The sequence below is a fragment of the Rhineura floridana genome, chromosome 5 (assembly GCF_030035675.1).
Source record: "Rhineura floridana isolate rRhiFlo1 chromosome 5, rRhiFlo1.hap2, whole genome shotgun sequence".
NCBI lineage: Eukaryota > Metazoa > Chordata > Lepidosauria > Squamata > Rhineuridae > Rhineura > Rhineura floridana.
In genome coordinates, this window is record NC_084484.1 from 28,267,316 (window position 1) to 28,290,251 (window position 22,936).

Sequence of the window (22,936 nt, forward strand, 5' to 3'; positions counted from 1 at the left end):
GAACTAATAGGGATAATGGAATAATGGCTATTGAAATTATTGGACCTAACAGATTCTGATGAGATGGATTAATCGAAATGTTTATTTGGACTATGGTTATGACAATAAGATTATTATAATTATTAACGAGATGGATTAATTGACATGTTTATTTGGAGAAAAATTGATAGATATATTTCTTAAAGAATTGAAACCTCTCTTTGACTTTTTGTGGAAAGAATAAAGTAATGTTTATGAGATTTGATGATTAATTAAGATAACTACTGGAGGAAAGTGATTTTATAATATGATTTAAGAGACAGGATTGTTATATATTGTAGACCTATAACTGATTTGATATGTGACAAATGGGAAGTCAACATTTTATTTTTTTTGTTTAATCATTTTTGTTTTGTTTTGTTTTTTGTCTTTGAATGTTTTATGATTTTGTTTTCTATGTTTTATGAAAATTTGAATAAAAATTATTGCAAAAAAAAATAAATAAATAAAAAAAGAATAAACAAAATGCTATAGATGCTAATATTTAAAAATTATATGTAGACCTGTTGGCTTGGATCCTAAGATGAGTTAATGTAGGTTGCAAGCCTATACACACTTGGGAAGACTGCAACACTGAGTTTCACAGAAGGAAAGTTTGAAATCTCTGGCTCCTCTGGGGCATTCACTATAACTGCCCAGTTTCCCTGCTTTTTAAAGTTTGATAGAAATATCTATGGGCTGTAAGGTACGTTCTTAACCTGCCAGGTTTTTTGCCTATTAGTGAATTTCTCTGATTTTACATCCTGGAGGTGAGAAATGGGATCCTGTAAAAGTTTGCTGAGAGTGGATTGATCATTTGCATGCTTTTTGGGTTCAGTGGGATTTACTCCCCTGCAATCATGCTTAGGATAGGATAAACTGACCACAGGGGATGAGGAGGGCTGGAGTGGGCAGGGGAGGAGGAAGAAGGAAGAGGGGAGGGGAGGAGGAAAGGAGGGGAAGGAGGGGAAAGTCAGGTCTAATCATTTTCATGCTTAATGAGTTCAATGGAATTTACCCCTATGCAATCATGGTTAGGATAGGTAAAACTGACCATGGCGGAGGAGGAAGGGGAGGGGAGATAAGAGGGAAGGAGAAAAGGAGTGAAGAGGATTGGAAGGGGGGAAGGGAGGATTGAGGGGGAGGGGCAAAGGAAGGGGGAGGGAAGGGGCAAAAGGGAGGTGATAGGAGGAGGGGAGGGCAGGTTCAGTTATTTGCATGCTTTTTGAGTTCAGTGAGATTTACTCCTGTGCAATCATGCTTAGAATAGGTGAAACTGACCTGGGGGAGGGGCACGGAGGGGAGGAAGGAGACAGGAATGGGAGGGGGAGGGAGGAAGGGGGAGAGGAACGGGAGAGGAGATTGGATGGGTGGGCACTGGGCAGAGGGGAAGCCCCTTTCCTTTCCAAAAGGAAAACATTACGAACGGTATAATTGCCTTTCAGCATTTCCCCCACCTTTTTATTCTATAGCAGGCACATGTAGCCTCCCACCCAAATTTAAACCTAAGCTGTCCCTGGCCACATCCACACCAGTCCTTTATTTCACTTTACACAGTCATGGCTTCTCCCAAAGAATCCTGGGAAGTGTAGTTAGTGAAGGGTGCTGAGAATTGCCAGGAGAGGCACTATTCCCCTCACAGAGCTACAATCCCAAGAAGAGGGGCTGACTGTTAAACCACTCTGGCCACTGGGGAATAGGAGTCATCTCTCACATGACTGTCTCAAGTGAAATAAAAGTCTGGTGTGGGTGTGGCCCTATTATTAGCCAAGCCAAGTAGCTGTGAGTCTGGCTTTTAGAACACTGACAGTTGGTTCTTACTGAGCATCCTGGCCTTATCATTGAGTTCAATGTAAAATTTCTTAATTAAAAGTCAGCCAGGCATTTTTTAAACTTTTAAACTGCAGAAGATGAAGGTCAGAGTATTATAGCATTACAGGTATTCAGTGAACATGGGTGATTTTTAATTAATGTCAACAAATTATGAGAACTCTGACAGAAACAAAAAATGGTCTGGGTTTTTTCCTCTCTTTTTACAATTTGAACTCTCAGTTCTCTCTGTTTTGTGTATTGCCATGAAAATTGAGAGAGTTGTTAAGCAAACGTTTCTGAGTTCAGGACTATAAGTTTTGTAAGGTTTTGTTTTGAAATGAGCTTATGGGAAGCATCAGAATGGCATGGGGGATATTTTCAATTTAACATTGCGGAATGCAAAAAATCCATGCTGAGTATAGTATAGAGCTACTCTCATGGCTGTATAATACAGTAAGAACATGGGATTGAAGAGGAAAAAAGAAAATTCCAAGAAGCAATATTAAACTATGCAAAATTAATAGCAATGATTTTACCCAGGGATGAGGAATCTGTGGCCCCTCAGAGGTTCTTGGATTCCAACTCCTATCAGTTCCAGCCAACACGGCTGGTAGACAGGGATGATGGTAGCTATAGTCCAGCAATGTCTCTATAGTTCAACAACAGGTTAGCCACCCTGAAGCCATGGGAATGTTCATGACACTATCACCTTAAATGCAAAAAAAAAAAGTGAGCGAGTGAGCGAGAGTTAATTTTCCATTCCAATTATGCTAACAAAAAAGTCAATGCTTTGTATCCTAGCAAATAACCAGCAGCCCCTATAATGTTTTCCAACTGTCTTCCGTTGAGCCTTTAATTGGCCATTGCCAACTGTCAACAATTCTCTTATCGTTGTTAAGTCTGAGCATGGGAGAGAGATTTCTCAGGGCATTTTTGGCGTGAAAATGAGCACTCTTCTAGCCAAAAGGTGAACAATAACAGACAAAACATAATCTCTCTTAAGCCACAAGGGCAGCAGAGTAAAAGGTTCGCTTCTGATACTGCTTACTGTAAGACAGCACAGAGCTTGTGACTCACCCAACCGAACAGAACCCAACAGCCATCTAGTTTGACCTATAAGGTGTCTGACCCAACTCTCCGTCTTTTGCAGTAATAGGCAGGCAGTGTTCATGGGACATGTATCAGACACCTAGTGCAGTGTTTCCCAAAGTGTGGTACGTGTACCCCTGGTGGTACGCGAAAGGGTTTCAAGGGGTACGTAGCCGAATGTTTTTTTTGGTACTTTATTATTGGGTTTTAGCAGCAAAAAATGTGTGCATGTGTTCTTTTAAGAGAAAATACAGTTCTTGTGATTTCTCCAGTTTCTCACACAATCATGTGAGGGAAGATCGATATAATAACAGTGGTTTATCCCGATGTTATTCAACGCGTAGTCTCTTTCGCTCTCAATGCATTCCTTGTCTTTTCATGCACCCCTCCAGTTTCTCATAAGACTCGGCCTCCCTTGCAATGACTTTGGCCACCAAAAATGCTTCTACAAACAGACAGATGGCGCCACAAAGATATTTATGCGTATGCTCAACTACAAAAATTCACACCGGGAAGCAGGGAAGTGGGTTTTTTTCTCTATCTTCAGCCCTGCAGCGGCCATCTCGCCAGCCACTTCCCTCTTAGGGAATCTCCCACTCTTTGGCTGCAGAGCGGTTTTTCCCCTCATCCTGCCTGGCCTGCCCGCTCATCAGCTGTGAATTTTAGGTGGGAGGTTTGAACCCCCTGCCTGCTCTTGGGCTGTGTGCCTGAGTGGCTTCCCAGGCAGGATGGGGGGAAAACCGCTCTGCAGCCAAAGAGCGGGAGATTCAAACCTCCAGCCCAGGCAAGCGCTGCCTGTGTATTTTTGTTATATAAAATATTATTTCTATTATTAAAATGTTTATTACTTACTTTGTATTAATTTTTTTTCAAACATTTCATATAAAATTATAGGAATTACAAATGTGTTATAATACCTTACCCCTCTCCCAATTATTTTTGTGAAAGTTGGGTACGCCAGTAAAATCAATGTCTCAAAAGAGGTACGCACATGTTGAGTTTGGGAAACACTGACCTAGTGGATCAGTGTACTTGGTTGGTAGACTGTGCATGGTTTGATTGCTCATGTCTGCTCTAAAAACTGCATTCACCCACCCACTGTTCCATCCATCCTCTTGCTACAGTGGCCTCCTGTTAAAAGAGACTGCCTGATAAAAGCAAACAACTTTGGCATACTTCTCTTAAGCAGCAAATAAGGTGGTAAGCCTGTATCTGGGCTCTGCCACTTCACACTGCAGGTGGTGGCACACTTATTAAATGTTCCTCCATTTATAAACATTCCCTTTATACAGAAGTAAAGGAAAAAGGTTTCCTGTTCCCTTTCATTTCCCTTGTTTTCTGCTTGCAAAGGAATGTTGCATAAAACTGGTATAGCTGCAGTAGCCTAGCATAGTTTTACCACATTGTCATCTGCTGTAGGTCTTTGAATCATTAAAGAGAACTCTGGAAATTCTATTTTCTGAGGTTGGTTCCCTTATCCATTTCAATTACTTAGTACTATAAAGCAAACAGAAAGATTTCTTGATGTTTCTTTTTTCAAACCCCAGATTTGGAAAATTAGATTTTAGGTTCAATGAATATTCCAAAATTCTCAATGTCTAGAAATTTTATATATTTTATTTTTTAAAAATGTATATCTTGCCTAATTTTAAAAAGAAATTCAGGGTGGTTAACACATCCATCATCACACAATATTAAAACGTGTAACTAGATCATGTAGGGGCCATTTTGCCTTAAGGCAATCCCACATGGCTTGGGATTGCCTGTGAACAATGTGACCACCTGGACAGCACTGATTGTATGGTTAGTTATATAATGATTATCTTTCCCATGATGCAAGACCTAGTTCAGCCCTGCAGTTGTGATACTCACAGAATGCGTTCAGCCATGTGAGACCAAGTCACAGAAAAGCAGTTACAAAATGCACAGAAAAAGTAGCTACCCAAAATTGCAAAAGAAAATGGACAACACTGTGGCATGCAGCTGAAATGAAAACTAGCAAAATAATAAAGGCAAGCGCAATGATTGTGAATAACAGAATGAATAATTATATTGAGAGGCCCAGAACATGGGACCTGAAACAATATATATAACAATGCAAAATGCTGCCACAGGGAATATAGTAACATGAAAGAATACACAATGATGTATTGTGTATGCAATGGAAAATGACACAATAATGTACAGATGACAGTTATTCTGGATTTTTAAACTGTTTCAGTGCTTCTTCAGACATTCATAATATTCAAATTTCAGCAGCCAGCCTTGAGTCTCCCACAAATATCTGTTAAAAATGTGAGAAATGCTGAGTCAATAAACAGTAGAGATATTTAAACAGCAACATATTCAAAGTGAAAGTACATAAACACCTCCACTGAAGAGAATGCAATGTACAGTAGGGCCCCGCTTACCGGCATTCCATTTTGCGGCGTTCCACTAGTGCAGCGGCTTTCAATTCGGGGAAATTCCCTGTTTTAAAGCCGATTTTGCGCTTTTACGGCGTTTTGCGACACTGCCCATTATAGTCAATGGGTTCCGCTTTATGGCGGAGGCCTGGTCCCTAACCCGCCGTATTAGCAGGGCCCTACTGTATATAAATTACCAATACTATAGCTCAACCTTGTGGGGGTGATATACCCTACAATTACATAAAGTATAAAGAAGCCAATCAATAAAACAGCCAATTGTGTATGTGATAAAGCAACTAACTATTTACATACCTCATGTGAAAAAATAGCTACTTCTAATTGGGAGAGAAGCAAACTGAACATAAAAGCAAAATACGTACTAACTCTTTGGAAGCTCCGTTTACTATGCATTTTCATCAGTATCAACATTCACCTGAAGAGTTAAGATTTTTGGCTTTGGAACAGGTGCAACCTTCTCCCTATAAAAGGGTTTCACTCACAGACATCTTACTTCAACGAGAGGCCTTCTGGATATACAAATTAAAATCTATATTTCCTGGGGTTCTTAATGATCACTTCGATCTATCTCTGTTTCTGTAATCTGTGTTCTTGACAGTATTTCATTGTTTAAATGTTCATACCATATGTATATTGTTAAAATATCTCCAATTTTTATATCATATTGTTAAAATAATTCTTCTTGGTAAATTTCATTTTTCAAGTTATTGCAATGTCTCGTGTTCTTATCGTTGTTCAACATTGCAGTTGGACTAGTGTATTGTGGCTTGTTTTTCCTCGCTTACATATAATAGGGTTCCTGCTATGGTCATCTACACCAGTTTCATTTACTTGGTTTCTTTAACTGTTGCCAATAGCTGACTTTGATTATACCATAATTACAGCTGAGATCTCAGCTTGGTTTAGAGCAGGGTTTGCTTCTCTTACTCATGGAAAAACTGTACTTGTAATCCTGTTACTGACCTTGCCCCATACTCTTGCTCATGGAAAAACTGTTCAGCTACATTTGCTTCAAATGTTACTGTAGCTTTATGAACAAAACTGTACCATCGTCTACCTGCCTTGAAATTACCAGTTCTTTTCTTTCTATATATTTAGAAAATATTAAAATTTATTTATTTATTATTTATTTATTGCATGTGTATACCGCCCCATAGCCGAAGCTCTCTGGGCAGTTTACAACAATTAAAAACATTAAAAAGAAACATACAAATTTAAAAACACATTTTTAAAAAGCAATTTAAAAACACATGCTAAAATGCCTGGGAGAAGAGGAAAGTCTTGACCTGGCACCAAAAAGATAACAGTGTTGGTGCCAGGTGCATCTTGTAATAGAAATATTTCCATAATTTGGGGGCCACCACTGAGAAGGTCGTCTCCCTTGTTGCCAGCCTCCCAGCTTCCCTCCGAGTAGGCACCTGGAGGAGGGCCTTGGATGTTGAGCGTAGTGTATGGGTGGGTTCATGTTGCAGAGGCGTTCCATCAGATAATGTGGTCCTAAGGCGTGTAAGGCTTTATAGGTTGAAACCAACACCTTGAATTGAGCTCAGAAAAATACAGGCAGCCAATGCAAGCGGGCCAGAAAGCGGGCCATAGAGCTCATTGCAGTAATCTAACTTGGAGGTTACCAGAGCATGGACAACTGAAGTCAGGTTATTTCTGTCCAGATAGGGGCGTAGCTGGGCCACCAACCGAAGTTGGTAGAAGGCACTCCGTGCCACTGAGGCTACCTGAGCCTCAAATGACAGAGATGGTTCTAGGAGAACCCCCAAGCTACGAACCTGCTCCTTCAGGGGGAGTGCAACCCCATCCAGGACACATTGAACATCCACCATTCGGTCAGAAGAACCACCCACTAGCAGCATCTCAGTCTTGTCTGGATTGAGCCTCAGTTTATTAGCCCTCATCCAGTCCATTGTCGCAGCCAGGCACTGGTTCAGCACATTGACATCCTCACCTGAAGAAGATGGAAAGGAGAAATAGAGCTGTGTGTCATCAGCATACTGATGGCAATGCACCCAACGGTTTCATGTAGATGTTGAACAGCATGGGGGACAGAACTGGCCCCTGCGGAACCCCATACTGGAGAGTCCAGGGTGCCGAGCAATGCTCCCCAAGCACCACCTTCTGGAGCTGACCTGCCAAGTAGGAGCGGAACCACTGCCATGCAGTCCGTCCCACTCCCAACTCAGCCAGTCTTCCCAGAAGGATACCATGGTCGATGGTATCGAAAGCCGCTGAGAGATCAAGGAGAATCAACAGAGTCACACTCTCAACAAACGTCATCATACAGGGTGACCAAGTCTGTTTCCGGGCCAAAAGCAGGCCTGAAACTTGACTGAAATGGATCCAGATAATTGGTCTCATCCAAGAGTGTATGTAGCTGGCCTGCTACCACTCGTTCTAGGACCTTGCCCAGGAATGGAACATTTGCTACTGGCCTATAGTTATTAAGATTTCCTGGGTCCAGGGAGGGTCTCTTCAGGAGTGGTCTCACTACCGCCTCTTTCAGGCAGCCAGGGACCACCCCCTCTCGCAGAGAGGCATTAATCACTTCCCTGGCCCAGCCGGCTGTTTCATCCCTGCTAGCTTTTATTAGCCAAGAAGGGCAAGGATCCAGCACAGAAGTGGTTGCACGAACCTGTCCAAGCACCTTGTCAATGTCCTCAAGCTGTACCAACTGAAACTCATCCAAGAAATCGGGACAAGGCTGTGCTCTGGTAACCTCGCTTGATTCACCTGCTATAACACTGGAGTCTAAGTCCTGGCGGATGCTAAAGATTTTATCTTGGAAGTGCCTAGCAAATTCATGACAGTGGGCCTCAGATGGTTCTACCATGTCCTTGGGGCCAGCGTGTAATAGCCCCCGGACAATTCTGAAAAGCTCCGCTGGGCGGCAGATTGATGATTTGATAGTGGCAGCAAAATATTGTTTTTTTGCTGCCCTCACTGCCCCTAAATACAGCTTACCATAGGCACTTACCAGTGTGTAACTGCATCCACCAGGAGTTCGCCGCCATCTGCACTCAAGCCGTCTGCTATATTGTTTCATCGCTCTCAGCTCTGGGGTATACCATGGAACCGTACATGCTCTACACAGGAGAGAGTGGTCAGGAGCAATCATGTCAACCGCCCAGGTCATTTCTGTATGTCACAGTTCAATCAGGGTTTCGACAGGAGCGCCAGCTCTATCAGCCGCAAAACTCCCCAGAGCCCTTTGGAAACCATCCGGATCCATTAGTCTCTGGGGGTGGACCAACTTAATAGGTCCCCCACCCTTGCAGAGGGGAAAAGCTGCTGTAAGTCTAAACTTGAGCAAGCAGTGATCTGTCCATGACAGCAGGACTGATGTAAGGCCTCCCACATTCAGATCACCATCTCCATGTCCAGTTGCAAAACCCAAGTCTAGAGTATGCCCTGCTACATGTGTTGAGGACCAATGGCATATTGGGATGGTCCCATGGTTGTCATGGAGACCATGAAATCCTGAGCTGCCTTGGATAAGGTGGCCTCGGCATGGATGTTGACATCCCCCAGAACCAACAGTCTGGGGGATCTCAACAGTACACCCGAGACCACCTCTGTTAGCTCAGCTAGGGAGTCTGTTGGGCAGTGGGGTGGGCAGTACACCAACTGAATCCTCAGTCTGTTTTGTTGGGAGCATAAAATGAGACAAAAGTAATGGTGACTTGAGAATCTAAGATCTTCCACAAAAAGAAACCTCCCCTTAAAATCTATAACACTTCTACTTGGTACATAGTCCGGTGAGTTGTGGATGAGCAATGCTACCCCTCTTGCTTTACCAGACCCCCCCAGGCTAGAAATTTATGTTTCCATTGTTTGTTGTTTATAAACTCATCTGTTAATTTGCCTTTATGAATCTCCTGTAACATTAATACTTTTGGTTGTATGTCCCTTACCAGTTACTACAGCCTGGTACGTTTAATCCAAGTCCCCAGTCCTTACATTCAGTGAGGTCACTGAATTATTAGCAAATTATTCATGTTTGTTTGTTTGACCCATATCTCTTCTTATTATTTTGTTCTATATTAACTCTATGCTCCTTTCCATTCTTCTCTTCCTCTCCTCCCAACTCCCCCCTTTCCCTCCCAACTTCTTTTCCCAACTCCTCTATTTACAAACCAAAAGAAACGTTACCTATTATCTAATTCTTTGCCTTACCCTTAGACCAGAGGTGTGGCTACACTTGCAGTTGCATCACTCTGTTAAACTGCCTATTTAATTTCTTATTAAAGAAATAGAATATTCTTTACTTCAGGACACTACTTATTAGCTTATAACTAAATTCCCAAAAAAACTTAAAATAAAAGGAAGCTTGAATATAAAATGGGCAATCTGATCTATTAACACATAGATCAGCCATGTAAAACAGGAGACCCTCTCAGCCTTGATCTATAAAATTATTCATAAACCTGGATGCCCTTCCTCCCTCTCTTATTCCCCCCCCTCTTCTTTGGGGCTTCACAATTAGTAATCAAGATCTCATAGTCTCGCAATTTACGTGTTGGATGCTTGGCGGTATGATCTTCTGTATCACTTGTTCTCATCTCAATGCCTCCTGTTAGGCAGATTTCTAATGTTACATTGTGGTGTGAAATTGTTGTTGAGCACAGGGGCTTCTCTCCGCCACCTATCCTGCCATTCTCTATATGGTTTCTTCCTCCTCACCATTTCCCAGTTGTCCTCTTCACTAGACATCTTTGCTTTATCGTTAAGTTCATCTCCTTCCCTTGTTCCAGTTCTTCTTGTGGATCCAGATGTGGGATTTTTAGAAGCTTGGTACTTCCGTTGCTGTTGTTGCTGTATATGTAGTCCCCTTATATGGGACAATCAGCTTAAATGGAAAGCCCCACTAGTACTTTAAGCTAGCTTTTTGGAGCACCAGCATATATAGTCTCAATTCCCTCCTTCTTTGCAGGGTTTCTCGCCCTAAATCCTGTAATGCTAGTATAGTGGTGTCTTTGAACTTTAATTCAGCCAGATCCCTCAGAAGATGGAGTAGCTCTTCCTTTTTGGAGTATTTGGAAAAGCAAACTATTATATCCCTTGATCCGTCTTTTCTTCGTGGGCCCAGTGCCCTGTGCATTCTCTACAAATCTTCTTCAGCCAGTTGGAGATCTAGGAGCAGAGCTTGGAAAAGTTACTTTTTTGAACTACAACTCCCATCAGCCCCAGCCAGCATGGCCACTGGATTGGGCTGATGGGAGTTGTAGTTCAAAAAAGTAACCTTTCCAAGCTCTGTCTAGGAGTAGGGATGTCAGCCATTTTACTAAGAACCTCTTAATGTTTCTTTGTTCCACCTCTTCTTCCAGCCCACAAAAGCACAGGCTGGGGCATCTATTCCTGTTCTCCAGGTCTTACAGCTTGAGTTTTGCTTCTAACTGTGCTTTTTTAAGTAGCTGTGTCCTCTTGCACCACCATTCTCTCTTCCATCAACACAATTTTGGTTTTACAGTATTTAATCTGGTTCGCATCTCTCCCAGTTTGTTTTCTAATATTTCCATCCAGCTAGTCACCAATTCCTGTTTAAAAGAGTGGAGTTGACTAGCTATTTCTCCTCTAACTATTTCAGCTGTTGCATTCATGGTTTCCATCCCTCCCTCTGTTTGAGTGCTTGTAGAGATCTTGTTCAATGCAGGTGCCATATTTATCTCCTCAGAGATCATTCTATCTGAATTGGGCCTCGTTACTACTTTCCTTCCTGTTGCTTTGAAGAGTGGCTGTATACTATAGCCAGCGTGGATTTTTCACATTCCGCAATGTTAAATTGAAAATACCCCCATGCCATTCTGATGCTTCCCATAGGCTCATTTCAAAAGAAAACCTTACAAATCTTATAGTCCTGAACTCAGAAACGCTTGCTTAATAACCCTGTCAATTTTCATGGCGATACACAAAACAGTCAGAGAGAATCGAGAGTTCAAAGTCTAAAAAGAGAGAAAAAAAACCCAGAGCCCTGTTGGACTTTTTTCTGTCAGAGTTCTTATAATCCGTTGAAATTCATTAAAAATCAGCCATGTTCACAGAGTACCTGTAATCCTATTACTGACTTTGCCCCATACTCTTACCTTCATCTTCTGCAGTTTAAAAGTTTTAAAAAATGTCTGGCTGATTTTTAATTAATTTAAGAAATTTTCGCTGGAACTCAATGATAATGTCAGACATGCTCAGTAAGAACCAACTGTCAGTGTTCTAAAAGCCAGACTCACAGCTGCTGGGCTTGTCTAATCAGGGGGCCACACCCACACCAGACTTTGATTTCACTTGAGACAGTCATGGATTCCCTTAGAGAATCCTGGGAAGTGTAGTTTGTGAAGGGTGCTGAGAGGAGATTCCTATTCCACTGACAGAGCTCCAAGGCCAGACTGGTTTAAAAGTCAGCCACCCTGATTGAAGGTCTGTGAGGGGAACAGGGCATCTCCTAGCAACTCTCAGAACCCTTCACTAACTACACTTCCCAGGATTCTTTGAGAGAAGCAATGATTCTCCAAAGTGAACTAAAGGCCTGGTGTGGATGTGGACAGAGACAGCTTTGGTTTAAATTTGGGTGGGAGGCTACATGTGCCTGCTATAGAATAAAATAGTGGGGGAAATGCTGAAAAGCAATGATACTGTTCACATTTTCCTTTTGGAAAGGTAAGGGGATTCCCCTCTGTCCAGTGCCCACCCACCCAATCTCTTCCCCTCCCCACCCCTCCCCCAAGTCAGTGTTGGACTACGACTTGGGAGACCAGGGTTCGAATCCCCACACAGCCATAAAGCTCACTGGGTGACCTTGGGCCATTCACTGCCTCTCAGCCTCAGAGGAAGGCAATGGCAAAACCACCTCTGAATACCGTTTACCATGAAAACCCTATTCATAGAGTCGCCATAAGTCGGGATCGACTTGAAGGACGTCCATTTCCATTTTCAAACATGATTGCACAGAAATAAATCCCATTGAACTCAGAAAGTATACAAATGATCAAACCCACCCTCCCTTCTCCTCCCTCCTATCCCCTCCCCTCCCCTCCCCCTTCCTTTGCCCCACCTTACCTATCCCCATCCCCTTCCCATCTCCTCCATCCCCTCCCCTTCCCCTCCCCATGGTCAGTTTTACCTATCTTAAGCATGATTGCATGGGAGTAAATACCATTGAACTCTATAAGCATGCAAATGATCAACCTGCTCCTCCCCCTTCCTTTGCCCCCTCCAATCTGCTCCTTCCTCTTCCCCCTCAGTCTCCTCCTACCCCATTGTCAGTTTTACCTATCCTAAAGATGATTGCATAGGAGTAAATCCCATTGAACTCAGTAAACATGCAAATGATGACCTGCCTTCCCCCTCCTCCCTCCCCTCTTCCTTCTTCCTCCTCTGCTGCCCACTCCAGCCCTCCCCCCAGTCAGTTTTACTTATCCTAAGCATGATTGCAAGGGCGTAAATCCCACTGAACTCAATAAACATGCAAATGATCAAACCTGTCCTTCTCCTCCCCTCCCTCTCCCGCCTGCTCCCGTTCCCCTCCTCCCCCCTCCCTTCCCTCCACCTCCTGCTCCCCATCCCCTGTGGTCAGTTTCACCTATCGTAAGCATGATTGCAGGGGAGTAAATCTCACTGAACTCATAAGCATGCAAATGATCAATCCACTCTCAGCAAACTTTTACAGGATCCCATTTCTTACCTCCCAGATTAAATAGCAGAGAAAGTCGCTAACAAGCAAAAAACCTTGTGGTTTAAGAACGTACCTATAGCCCACAGATATTCCTATCAAACTTTAAAAAGCAGGGAAATTGGGCAGCTATAGTGAATGCACCAGGGGAGCAGGAGACCTGCCCTCCTCTCTGAGATATTGGACTGCCCTACACATTTGTCAAAAAGCGAACACAATTTGGGTTGGTCTTTCACAGACCAATCCACTTCCTGTGTAGCTTGGAAGAATTTGGTAACATATGCCTCTGAGTGTATGGTGAGTGGTGGCAACACCTGTCATCTCTAAAGATGGAGAATTATATTTTTGTATGTTTGTTGGTGGTGTTCTTACTTTGCTTCTTTCCTGTGTTACTAATGGCAGCAGCCTGACCTCCATCTAAATAGGATGTGCTTGGGTCAGGGCACCTGTGGTTTTGGATTTGCAGTATCCAAAGTGCTGCAGATCCCCCAAGAGCTTCAGCTACACTAGCAATTGAGCTGGCTCAATAAAAATGAATGGAAACTACACACACATGTTCCGCTCTGACCAACAGGAGCCAACAGGGTTTCAGATGCAGCAGTTACAATTTCTCTGTCAGTAAGGAGTAAGTCCTATTGAAAAAACAAGCAGGAATTACTTTTGAGCAAATATGCATTTATTGTGCAGTAAAGGCTTAAAAATTAAAAGCTTTTTTACACTTTAAAAATCAGTGATGATATCTCATGTTCCTTTATCACAGTTATGATAGAAGGGAGTGTGTAGAAAAACTGGTCCATTATGTCTTTAAAAACAATGATTATAAAATAGAGGTTGCCAAGGACTTTAAGAGAGTGGTGTGGATGATCTTGACTCACTAAAGAAACCTGTCTCCAGTAATATTTGATTTTGGGGTCATCATACGTTTCCTCTGCATTTCAAACTTTTAAGTTTGCAATGGCTATTGTTTAAATATATATATTTTAATCAATCAGATGTCACCTAGTGTTGGATTATTATATTTTTGCTCCAAACAGCTGGATGTCGGGAAACCCTTTGCAGGTGTTCACGGTCCTTTGAAGGGAAAAGCACTGAAATTTTCCACAAATGTGTTTGCGTTCCTGCAAGCAAAGTTGTTAAGAGGATTTATGGGCCCCAGTATGAACATAAATTCCCATGCTTCACCCTACTGTTGAAGCTGATCAGTATCCTTGGCTTGCTTTCTACTATGGCCTAGGTGCTCTTGCTGAACTTCTTGGTTAGCACTCTCAGATAGGAACTGGTCATGCAAGGTATCTTTGAACTGCAGTACTACTCAAATCTAGATATTTTAAACAGGTATTTTTATTTATCATCAGTTCTCCAAGATGGCTGAAATCTGATCCTCTCACCTGTAAGAGTCAGAAGTCTTATTTTTAAAAACAAACAAACAATGGAAATGTGTGTGGATTTTTTCTGGGGGGGTCCTTGACCAAGTTTGGGTGATTGACATTTAGAAGCTGGTACAAAATTTGCATCTAACCAATGGGAAAAATAATTTTTAAGCTGCTCCTTCCTGAATGCAGTTGAGGCAGGAAAGGTCACATTACCTCATATGGGTCTTTACTTACATGGGTTATTAAGGCATTAGTTCGATAATTACTGCATTCCCTGGGATCCCCTTTCTTTGGAATTGCGAGGTATATTGAATGCTTCCAGTCTGTGGGCCATTGTTTAGTTTTCCATATTTCTTGACAATTTTTTGTCAAAATTTGGACAGATTCCGTCTCAGTAGCTTGTAGCAACTCTATTGGTATGCCATCTGTTCCTGGTGATTTGTTTCTTCCAAGTATTTTAAGAGCAACTTTCAGCTCACATTCTAAAATTTCTGGTTCTTCATCATACGGTTCCTCTGTGAATGAATCTGTCATCCTGGCATCTCTTCTATAGAGTTCTTCAGTGTATTGCTTCCATCTTCCTTTTATTCCATCTCGGTCAGTCAGTGTGTTCCCCTGTTGATTATTTAACATAATTATTCACTCTTGGTTTGAATTTCCCTTTAATTTCTCTAAACTTTTAGAATAGGCCTCTTGTTCTATCTTTTTGTTGTTGTCCTATTTCTATACAATAACTATTGTCACTATGTACTAGTCATTGTATTATTGCATTTAGGGTTCTCACCGTGTTTCTATCTCCTTTTGCTTTTGCTTTCCTTCTCTCTTTAACCATTTTTAAAGTTTCGTCAGTCATCCATTGAGATCTTTCTCTCTTTTTAACTAGAGGTATTGTCTTTTTGCATTCTTTCCTGATAATGTCTCTGATTTCACTCCATGGTTCTTCTGCTTCTCTGTCAACTAAGTTTAAAGCCTCAAATCTGTTTCTTATTTGAACTTTATATTCTTCTGGGATGTTATTTAGATTGTATTTTGGCATTATGATTGCTTTGTTGTTCTTCTTTAGCTTTACTCTGATTTTCGATAGTACCACTTCATGATCTGCATTGCAGTCTACTCCTAGTCTTGTTTTCGCAGAAAGTATGGAACTTCTCCATCTTCTGCTACCAATTATATAATCAAATTGATTCCTATATTGACCATTTGGTGATGTCCATGTGTATAGTTGTCTTTTCGGTTGCTCAAAAAATGTGTTTGCGAGAAACAAATTATTGGCTTCACAGAATTCAATGTCTTTTCCTGCTTCATTTCTATCTCCTAAGCCCCATTTTGCCACAATTCTTAGTTCTTCTCTGTTCCCTACTTTTGCATTCGTCCCCCATGATTATCAGAACATGGTGTGTGATCAATTTCTTCCTGTACTACTGCGTAAAATCTCTCCAATTCCTTTTCTTCTGTGTTTACCGTTGGAGCGTAGACTTGGATGATGGTTATATTAATAGGTTTCCCTTTAAGTCTCCATTAATAGCAGTCACTCAGACCTTGTATTATAGCTCCTAATTGTTTTTGCTACATCACTTCTCACTATTAAAGCAACCCCATTTGTTCTTACTTTCTTATTTCCTGCATAAAATATTTTGTAGTTGCCTGATTGAAAGTGTCCCTTTCCCGTCCATTTTAATTCACTCATGCCAAGTATTGTAATGTTGATGCATTCCATTTCTTGCTTGACAGTTTCTAACTTTCCCTGGTTTATGCTTCTCACATTCCATGTTCCTATTGTGTTCATCATATAGCTCCACACTCTCCTTTCACATCTGTGCACATCAACCTCTGGCCTTCCTTTCGGCTTTGACCCAGTGGTGTAATTAGTCACAGCGCTACTCGTACTTGTCCATTGTTCTTCCCCAGTAGCTCAGTGAGTGCCTTCTGACCTGGGGGTGTCATCTTCCAGCACTATCTTGTGTTGCATTTTGGATACTCTGTTCATAGGGTTATCACAGTAAGAGGTATTGAGAGGTGGTTTACCATTGCCTTCCTCTGAGTTTGGATGCATCTTAGTCTGGAGTCTCAGCTTTGACCATTCTGCCTTGGGTGCCCCTGCTAGGAGTCTAGCCTCTTGGTCTAGACACCTGACGGCATTGCTCTCAGCTCCTCCAACACTCTTCAAACTCCCTCACCATGTTAAAGTGTGCATCCTAGAGGAGGAGCAGTCAGCCTGTGAGGCTTTTATTTTCCTCTTCTTTGATAAACTCGGTCACAGTTTCTTGATACAGATCACTACTGGTTTAACGCTGCTTGACTAAGCCTGGGGCTGCAATTCTTTGGCACCCTGTCTAATTTTGCCGCAATGGCTTGAAGCTGTAGTTCTGTGTGGCCACTTACTGATTTTTCTAAAGACAGCATTAGGCTTCAAGACCTATGAATGCTAAGGGCGGCTTCAAGATGGTTTGCTTAATACTGCAAACAGATCATTTGGAGATTACAAAAGGGACCTTTGCAAAAAACGGTTGCTTCCAGACGACCTGTTTATTGAGTGTTCCTGATCTGTTTGCACAAAGTTTGCCACAAGGCTAGACGTTGTTGGTTATTTAGTCAGCATTCACGCTGATTTATGGTTATAGGACTTATGTCAAAGCAGTGTCACCCCACTCTTTCCTGTGCATTTCCCCCTCACGTTCCTTACTGAAAAAAGTCAGATTTTGGGGAAAGAAGCGGGTTTATTGCACAAAGGCGCCAACATCAGCTTGCATAATAAACACCCGTCTGGAAGCACCCTGACTTTTGCTACACCAGAAAGCCTGGGACTGCAGTTCCTATGGATGCTTGCAGCCACTTTTGACCCACGTTTTCTCGGGTGAGGGGAATTAAGCTACAGCTCACTAAGGGCTCATCCAGACGACTGTAAAATGTGTGATATGATCGCTTTGTGTTTTCATTATTTTTCGGTCGTCCATATGATGCCGCGCTTTTTGGGCATTTTCGCGTGGTTAAATCCGCTCCTGCAATACCGCAAATCATGCAATTTGCTTTTTTAAACCGGGAATCATCCGCTGTACCTTCAGGTGCTCGGATGCATTACCGCAGACTTTACAGCTGTGGGCGTTTGATGGGCGGTTCTTGGGCGGTTCCCCATATCCCCATATTGACTGTTGTGAACCGCCCAGAGAGCTTCGGCTATGGGGCGGTATATAAATTTAATAAAATAAATAAATAAACATCCCTTCCCTCATTCTCAGCCAATCACATATTTCCACTGTTGCGCATGTTCACGAATGTCCGGGGAAAGCCCGGGAAAAATGAACCTATCAGAGCAATGGTGTGGTGTTGGCCCCCCCCTGCAACTTCTACTGCGCAGATGCAAAAAAGTGCATTTGCGCAGAAGCTGCAACAGCGGTTAATTTTTAGCCAGCCTGCAAACTGGGCAGCTGCTCAGGGTGAGATCTGCAATTGTAGTTGTTTGGAAATTTTTTCAAGGGAGAAAGTATTTATCTTTGCCTAACCTCCACCTCCCACCCCTCACCCCCCGCATCAAATGCCCTTCTTGAACTATTGGTCTTTGCTTCCAGGTATCCAGAGTCGAGGGGGGGGGAAGAAGAGAAATAGAGGCTTTCCTCTTGGGTTACAGACACTCACACACCCTTAGTCAATTTCGCTTTCCTTCCTGCAAGGCTACTCTCTTTGAGTCTTGTCAATTTCAACCACAGCCTGCAGGTTCTCTGAAGCCCAGCTGAGCTGAAAAGCATATATCACAAATACAAGCAAAAAACCCACAGAAATTATTGGCATATAAGTGGTTTGCTAGAGTGTCTCAGCCACCTGCAACCATAGAGACTGGTGCTCTACCTTCCTAGACATGACACATTGTTACTTGCTGTTCTGGAGAAATAAGTGGAATTGCAATCCTGTGTATCTCCAGAAACGTTAAAGGTAGAAAAGCATACAGTTGGTTTTGTGAAATATCACAAATACAAACAAACAAAAATACAGGAATTATAGGCATATAAGTGGTTTGCATATTTCTTTTATCAGAGGGAACACCGCAAAGTCTGTGCTGGTCGCTTCAGGGCAGATTGACACAGCAGCACGAGGGGCTGTTTGCCCGCATTCCCTGCCCGAGCCAAGAGCAGCCACCCGTGGGGGGGGCTGTTTGCTTCCCTCAGGAGCAGCATTCCTGCCGCTGAGCCGCATAACGGTCCGGGGCTGAACCCTGCAGTGAATGAGCCCAAGGGTTATGGGGGGATTCGCCAGGCAATTACAAGTGCTGATCCCTTGCACTGCCCACAATCCCCCTGGATGGTCAGGGGCGCCTGGAGACACCCCCCCGGCCGGCACTGCTCCAGAGTGGTGAGCAACAAGGAACTCCATTACAGCCACTACTACCAAACCATCAGGAAATTCAAACTTTTGCGCTCGTACGTTCAAGCACATGTGCCTTGTTGTGCTTTGTTGCAAAGGGGGAGAGGAGCATACGTCATATTTTTGCGGACCAATTGGCTGATGGGGGGAGTGTTATGGGCAGAGCTGGGAAAAAGCGAGAAGAAGTACGCGTCCTTTTGCTGCATGTGTGGGTGCAAAAAAAGCAGGTTTTTTTATTGGGAAAGAGCGAACAAACAGGCAAAGTGAGGACTGTCAGATGATGAACCGGATATGGAAAACGTGGATTATCCCACTCCGTTTGGATGAGCCCTAAATCCCAAAGCTACTTCTTTCTGAGTAACTTCTTTTGTCTGCTTAAGCATCCGTCTCATAGCGCCACAGGTACTCTTTCCGGAGTCAAGAAGCAGATCTTCTGCAAGCGATCACTAGGCAGCAAAAGGGAACGACTAAACCTTGAGCGCGTGCGCGCCTAGGTCGCTCTCACATCCTCCCCTCTCTAGTCCTTGAAGCGCAAAGTGTGCTACGCGGCAGCTCCCTCTAGGGGCAGCCGCGGCTTCTGCAGGTGAGCCAAGACGCAAGAGGGTGTCAGGTTTCCCGGAAGCGACGGCTGCCCTACCCCGCTGTAGGAGCCGCTTTCCCGGCAAAGGTTCGCTTGGGTAGTTACACAACGCGGTGCCGGCTGGCGGGGCTGAGCCGAACGCATTGCTTGTGGAACCGCCTCCAGCTGCTGCTCCGTTTTCTTTCCTGGCGGCTTTCAGCGAGCCCAGAGACGGCGATCAATGGAGGCGCTTCCCTCCCTGGACGATAAACACAACCCGATACGCCAGGCCAACTTCTGCTCCCGGCTCTTCTTTTGGTGAGTCGACAGCAGCTGGCCAGGCAGGCTTCCTTTTATTATTCTCTTCCTGCATCGCCTCCCCTCCCCTCCCGTCTGGGTGGCCTCAGGCGCCGGCGCCTTTGGAGCAAATGAATGAGCGAGCCTCTGGCTTGCCCGTTACAAAATCTGGGATTAGCCCCAGTGAAGTAGTTCACACGATCTGGTGGTTTCTGTTTTGTTTTTCACGATCTTCCGTTCAGTTGTGAAGGATGTGAATCAAAGCTAGTATTCTTGATCATGTGTAGAGTGCCATGCCTAACGCAATGGAAACCACACACAATTAGGGTATGGGGTGTTTCTGAGTAAGTAAGCTATTCCTTCTGTCATCGGACCACAAACAATTGAAATTAGGACACTGGGAAGATTTGAGCTGCAGTATTTCTCTTCACAGACTTGAAGCACTGGTCTGGAAGAGGAGATAGTCAGTAGGGATATGGAGTCTCCCCTGTGTGAATCAGGGGGTTATGTTCTCGCAATTGTCTTCTCCCGTATCTGAGGAAACACACCTGTGTTTATTCTGGAGTAGCTTGTATTTCAGGGACATAATTCTGGAACAAACGGTTTTGTGATCCCTGAGGCAACACATTTTAAGAAGCAGTGTCGGTTTTCCACTGCAATTGAAAGCCTTTAGAACCACTTTATAGGATTTGTCAAGCATGTTGTATGCTGAAATGTGATGTGGAAATGATGAATAAGCACTCAAACTAAGGCTGCCATCCTAACACCATTTAACTGGGAGGAAGACCCACTGAATTAAACAGGGTTTACTTCTGAGCAGGCTTGATTAGGATTATGGTGTAATTTATTTGCCCCAATGCCAAATTAAACAAAAATTGAAGCCAGTAAATAGTAATTAAAATGGATGAGGTCTGTCTTTGTAGAAATTTCTGATGTTTCACAATTTAGCCAGTGATAATCCACAATCATTATACATGTGAAATCCCATTTCATCTTCTCCTGTATTAATTGACTTCCTAATCTTACAGCAGAATCCTATACAGCAGTTCAGTGGGAATGATACAGAGGTAAATGTGTATATTTATCTGGGAGTAAATCTTAACTCGGTGGGACTTAATAGACCTGGCTAGGATTGGGCTGTAAGTTTGACTTTCTGCCTAAAGAAAATTGCTAGGTTTATACTGTAGCACCACTAGGGTAAATTTATTTAGAATAAAGATTATTTGAACCTCTGTAGGCAAGATCATCTTAGTTGGAGACAAGGATCACAATCCTATATGAAATTAGGTGTGCTAGAATGTGGGCTAAGTGCCCAGAAATTTCCATAAGAAAGGCTGGTAATTTCTGGGCAAATGCAGTTATTTTGTGAGATGGAAAGTAAATTCACTAATAGGCAAAAAACCTTGCGGTTTAAGAACATACCTATAGCCTAGAGATATTTCTATCAAACTTTAAAAAGCAGGGAAATTGGGCAGCTATAGTGAATGCACCAGGGGAGCAGGAGACGTGACCTTTCTGAGTTATTTGACTGCCCTACAAATTTGTCAAAATGCAAACTCAATTTGGGTTGGTCTTTCACAGTCCAATCCACTTGCTGTGTAGCTTGGAAGAATTTGGTAACATGTGCCTCTGAGCATATGCTGAGTGGTGACAGCACTTGCCACCTCCAAAGATAATTGTATTCTTGTATGTTGGTTGGTGTTCTTCTTACTTTGCTTCTTTCCTGTGTTACTAATGTTTCTACGGAGAGTCTACACTAGAAAATTTTATTTCCCTCATTATTCATCCTAGCAACCTGTGTCAAATTTATTTTTATTAATTTCAAAGCCATTTTATTGGTCAGTGTCATATGATGGTGAAGACAGCCTTTTGTGTTTCAAATTGGAGGTTATGTTCTATTTCTATTTTGGGTGCATTAACAGTTGAATCTGAAACTGCAGTTTCATGTAAAATCAGACTGATTACAATATGTTGCTTTCCTAATGACTCTAGCTGTTGGAAAAAAGAGGATGCATGTTTTCAGCCTCCTATGTTTAAACTACTTTATTTAAGGCAAGGTGGGCACATAGAACACACTTAGAATTTTGCTAGAATATATTTCACCTCCCACAGTTTTAAATTGAGACACTCCTGAGGTCCACTGGAGACTATTCTGCAGAAGTCAGTGCCATTATTTGTTGTAAACCGCCCAGAGAGCTTCGGCTATGGGGCGGTATACAAATGAAATAAATAAATAATTCCACAATTATGTTTGGAGTTTTTTTAGTGTAAATTTTGCAAAGTGTTGCTGTACGTCACATCTTCACAGAAACAGAAACAAAAAAATGATTTCTTATAGGAAACTTCATTAAAATTGCAAAGGAAATCAGACATACAGTAGGGCCTTCTTATACGGCGGGTTCCGTTCCGGACCCCTGCCGTAAAGCGGAAATCGCCGTAAAGCGGAACCTCATTGACTTTAATGGGGCGCGTTGCACGAAAATGATGCAAAAATGCCGCAAAAGCGGCTTTAAGAGCGCCGGGAAGCAGAGCGCTGGGAAACGGCGCCCTACTTTATTTAAAGTAACCATCTGAACTATATCAACTGTCTTAATAATGTTGCTTCCTCCCTGCTAAAACAAAATCAGCACAGCACATATCTTCTTTCTATTACTTGGGCTGGTTGCAGGTGTTGCCACCACTCACCGTATGCTCAGAGGCATATGTTACCAAATTCTTCCAAGTTACACAGGAAGTGGATTGGACTGTGAAACACCAACCCAAATTGTGTTTGCATTTTCACCAATTTGTAGGGCAGTCCAATATCTCAGAGAGGAGGTCAGGTCTCCTGCTACCCTGGTGCATTCACTATAGCTGCCCAATTTCCCTGCTTTTTAAAGTTTGATAGAAATATCTGTTGCCTATAGGTATGTTCTTAAACTGCAAGGTTTTTTGCCGATTAGTGAATTTCCCAATTAGTGAATTTTAATCCGGGAGGTAAGAAATGGGATCCTGTGCAAGTTTGCTGAGAGTAGATCGATCATTTGCATGCTTATTGAGTTCAGTGGGATTTACTCCCCTGCAATCATGCTAGGATAGGTGAAACTGACCACAGGGGATGGGGAGGAGGAGGAGGAGGAGGGAGGGGAGGAAAGGCAGAGGGGAAGACTGGGATGGGAGCAGGCAGGAGGGGGAGGGGAGGAGAAGGACAGGTTTGATCATTTGCATGTTTATTGAATTCAGTGTGATTTACTCCCGTGCAACCATGCTTAGGATAGGTAAAAGTGACCGGGGGGGAGGGACGGAGGGAGGGCTGGAGTGAGCAGGAGAGGAGAAAGAAGGAAGAGGGGAGGGGAGG

The 22,936-nt window shown here is 42.9% G+C and overlaps 1 protein-coding gene and 1 long non-coding RNA gene across 3 annotated transcripts in view; one reads left to right on the forward strand and one right to left on the reverse strand.

Moving 5' to 3' along the window:
• Positions 1–5,124: 5,124 nt before the first annotated feature.
• Positions 5,125–22,936, reverse strand: part of LOC133386252 (uncharacterized) — a 35,355-nt gene continuing 17,543 nt past the window's right edge. The window contains exons 2-3 of the long non-coding RNA XR_009763096.1: positions 8,329–8,437; positions 5,125–5,203 (exon numbers count right to left, since the gene is read on the reverse strand). This is a non-coding gene — a long non-coding RNA (uncharacterized LOC133386252). The remainder of the gene's footprint in view (positions 5,204–8,328; positions 8,438–22,936) is intronic.
• Positions 19,321–22,936, forward strand: part of ABCC4 (ATP binding cassette subfamily C member 4 (PEL blood group)) — a 205,346-nt gene continuing 201,730 nt past the window's right edge. Inside the window, exon 1 of one of the 2 annotated variants that reach the window (XM_061630101.1) lies at positions 19,321–19,620. In XM_061630101.1, the coding sequence (XP_061486085.1) occupies positions 19,544–19,620 (77 nt within the window). In that variant the 5' untranslated portion in view covers positions 19,321–19,543. The remainder of the gene's footprint in view (positions 19,621–22,936) is intronic. The other variant, XM_061630098.1, reaches the window with a different exon arrangement.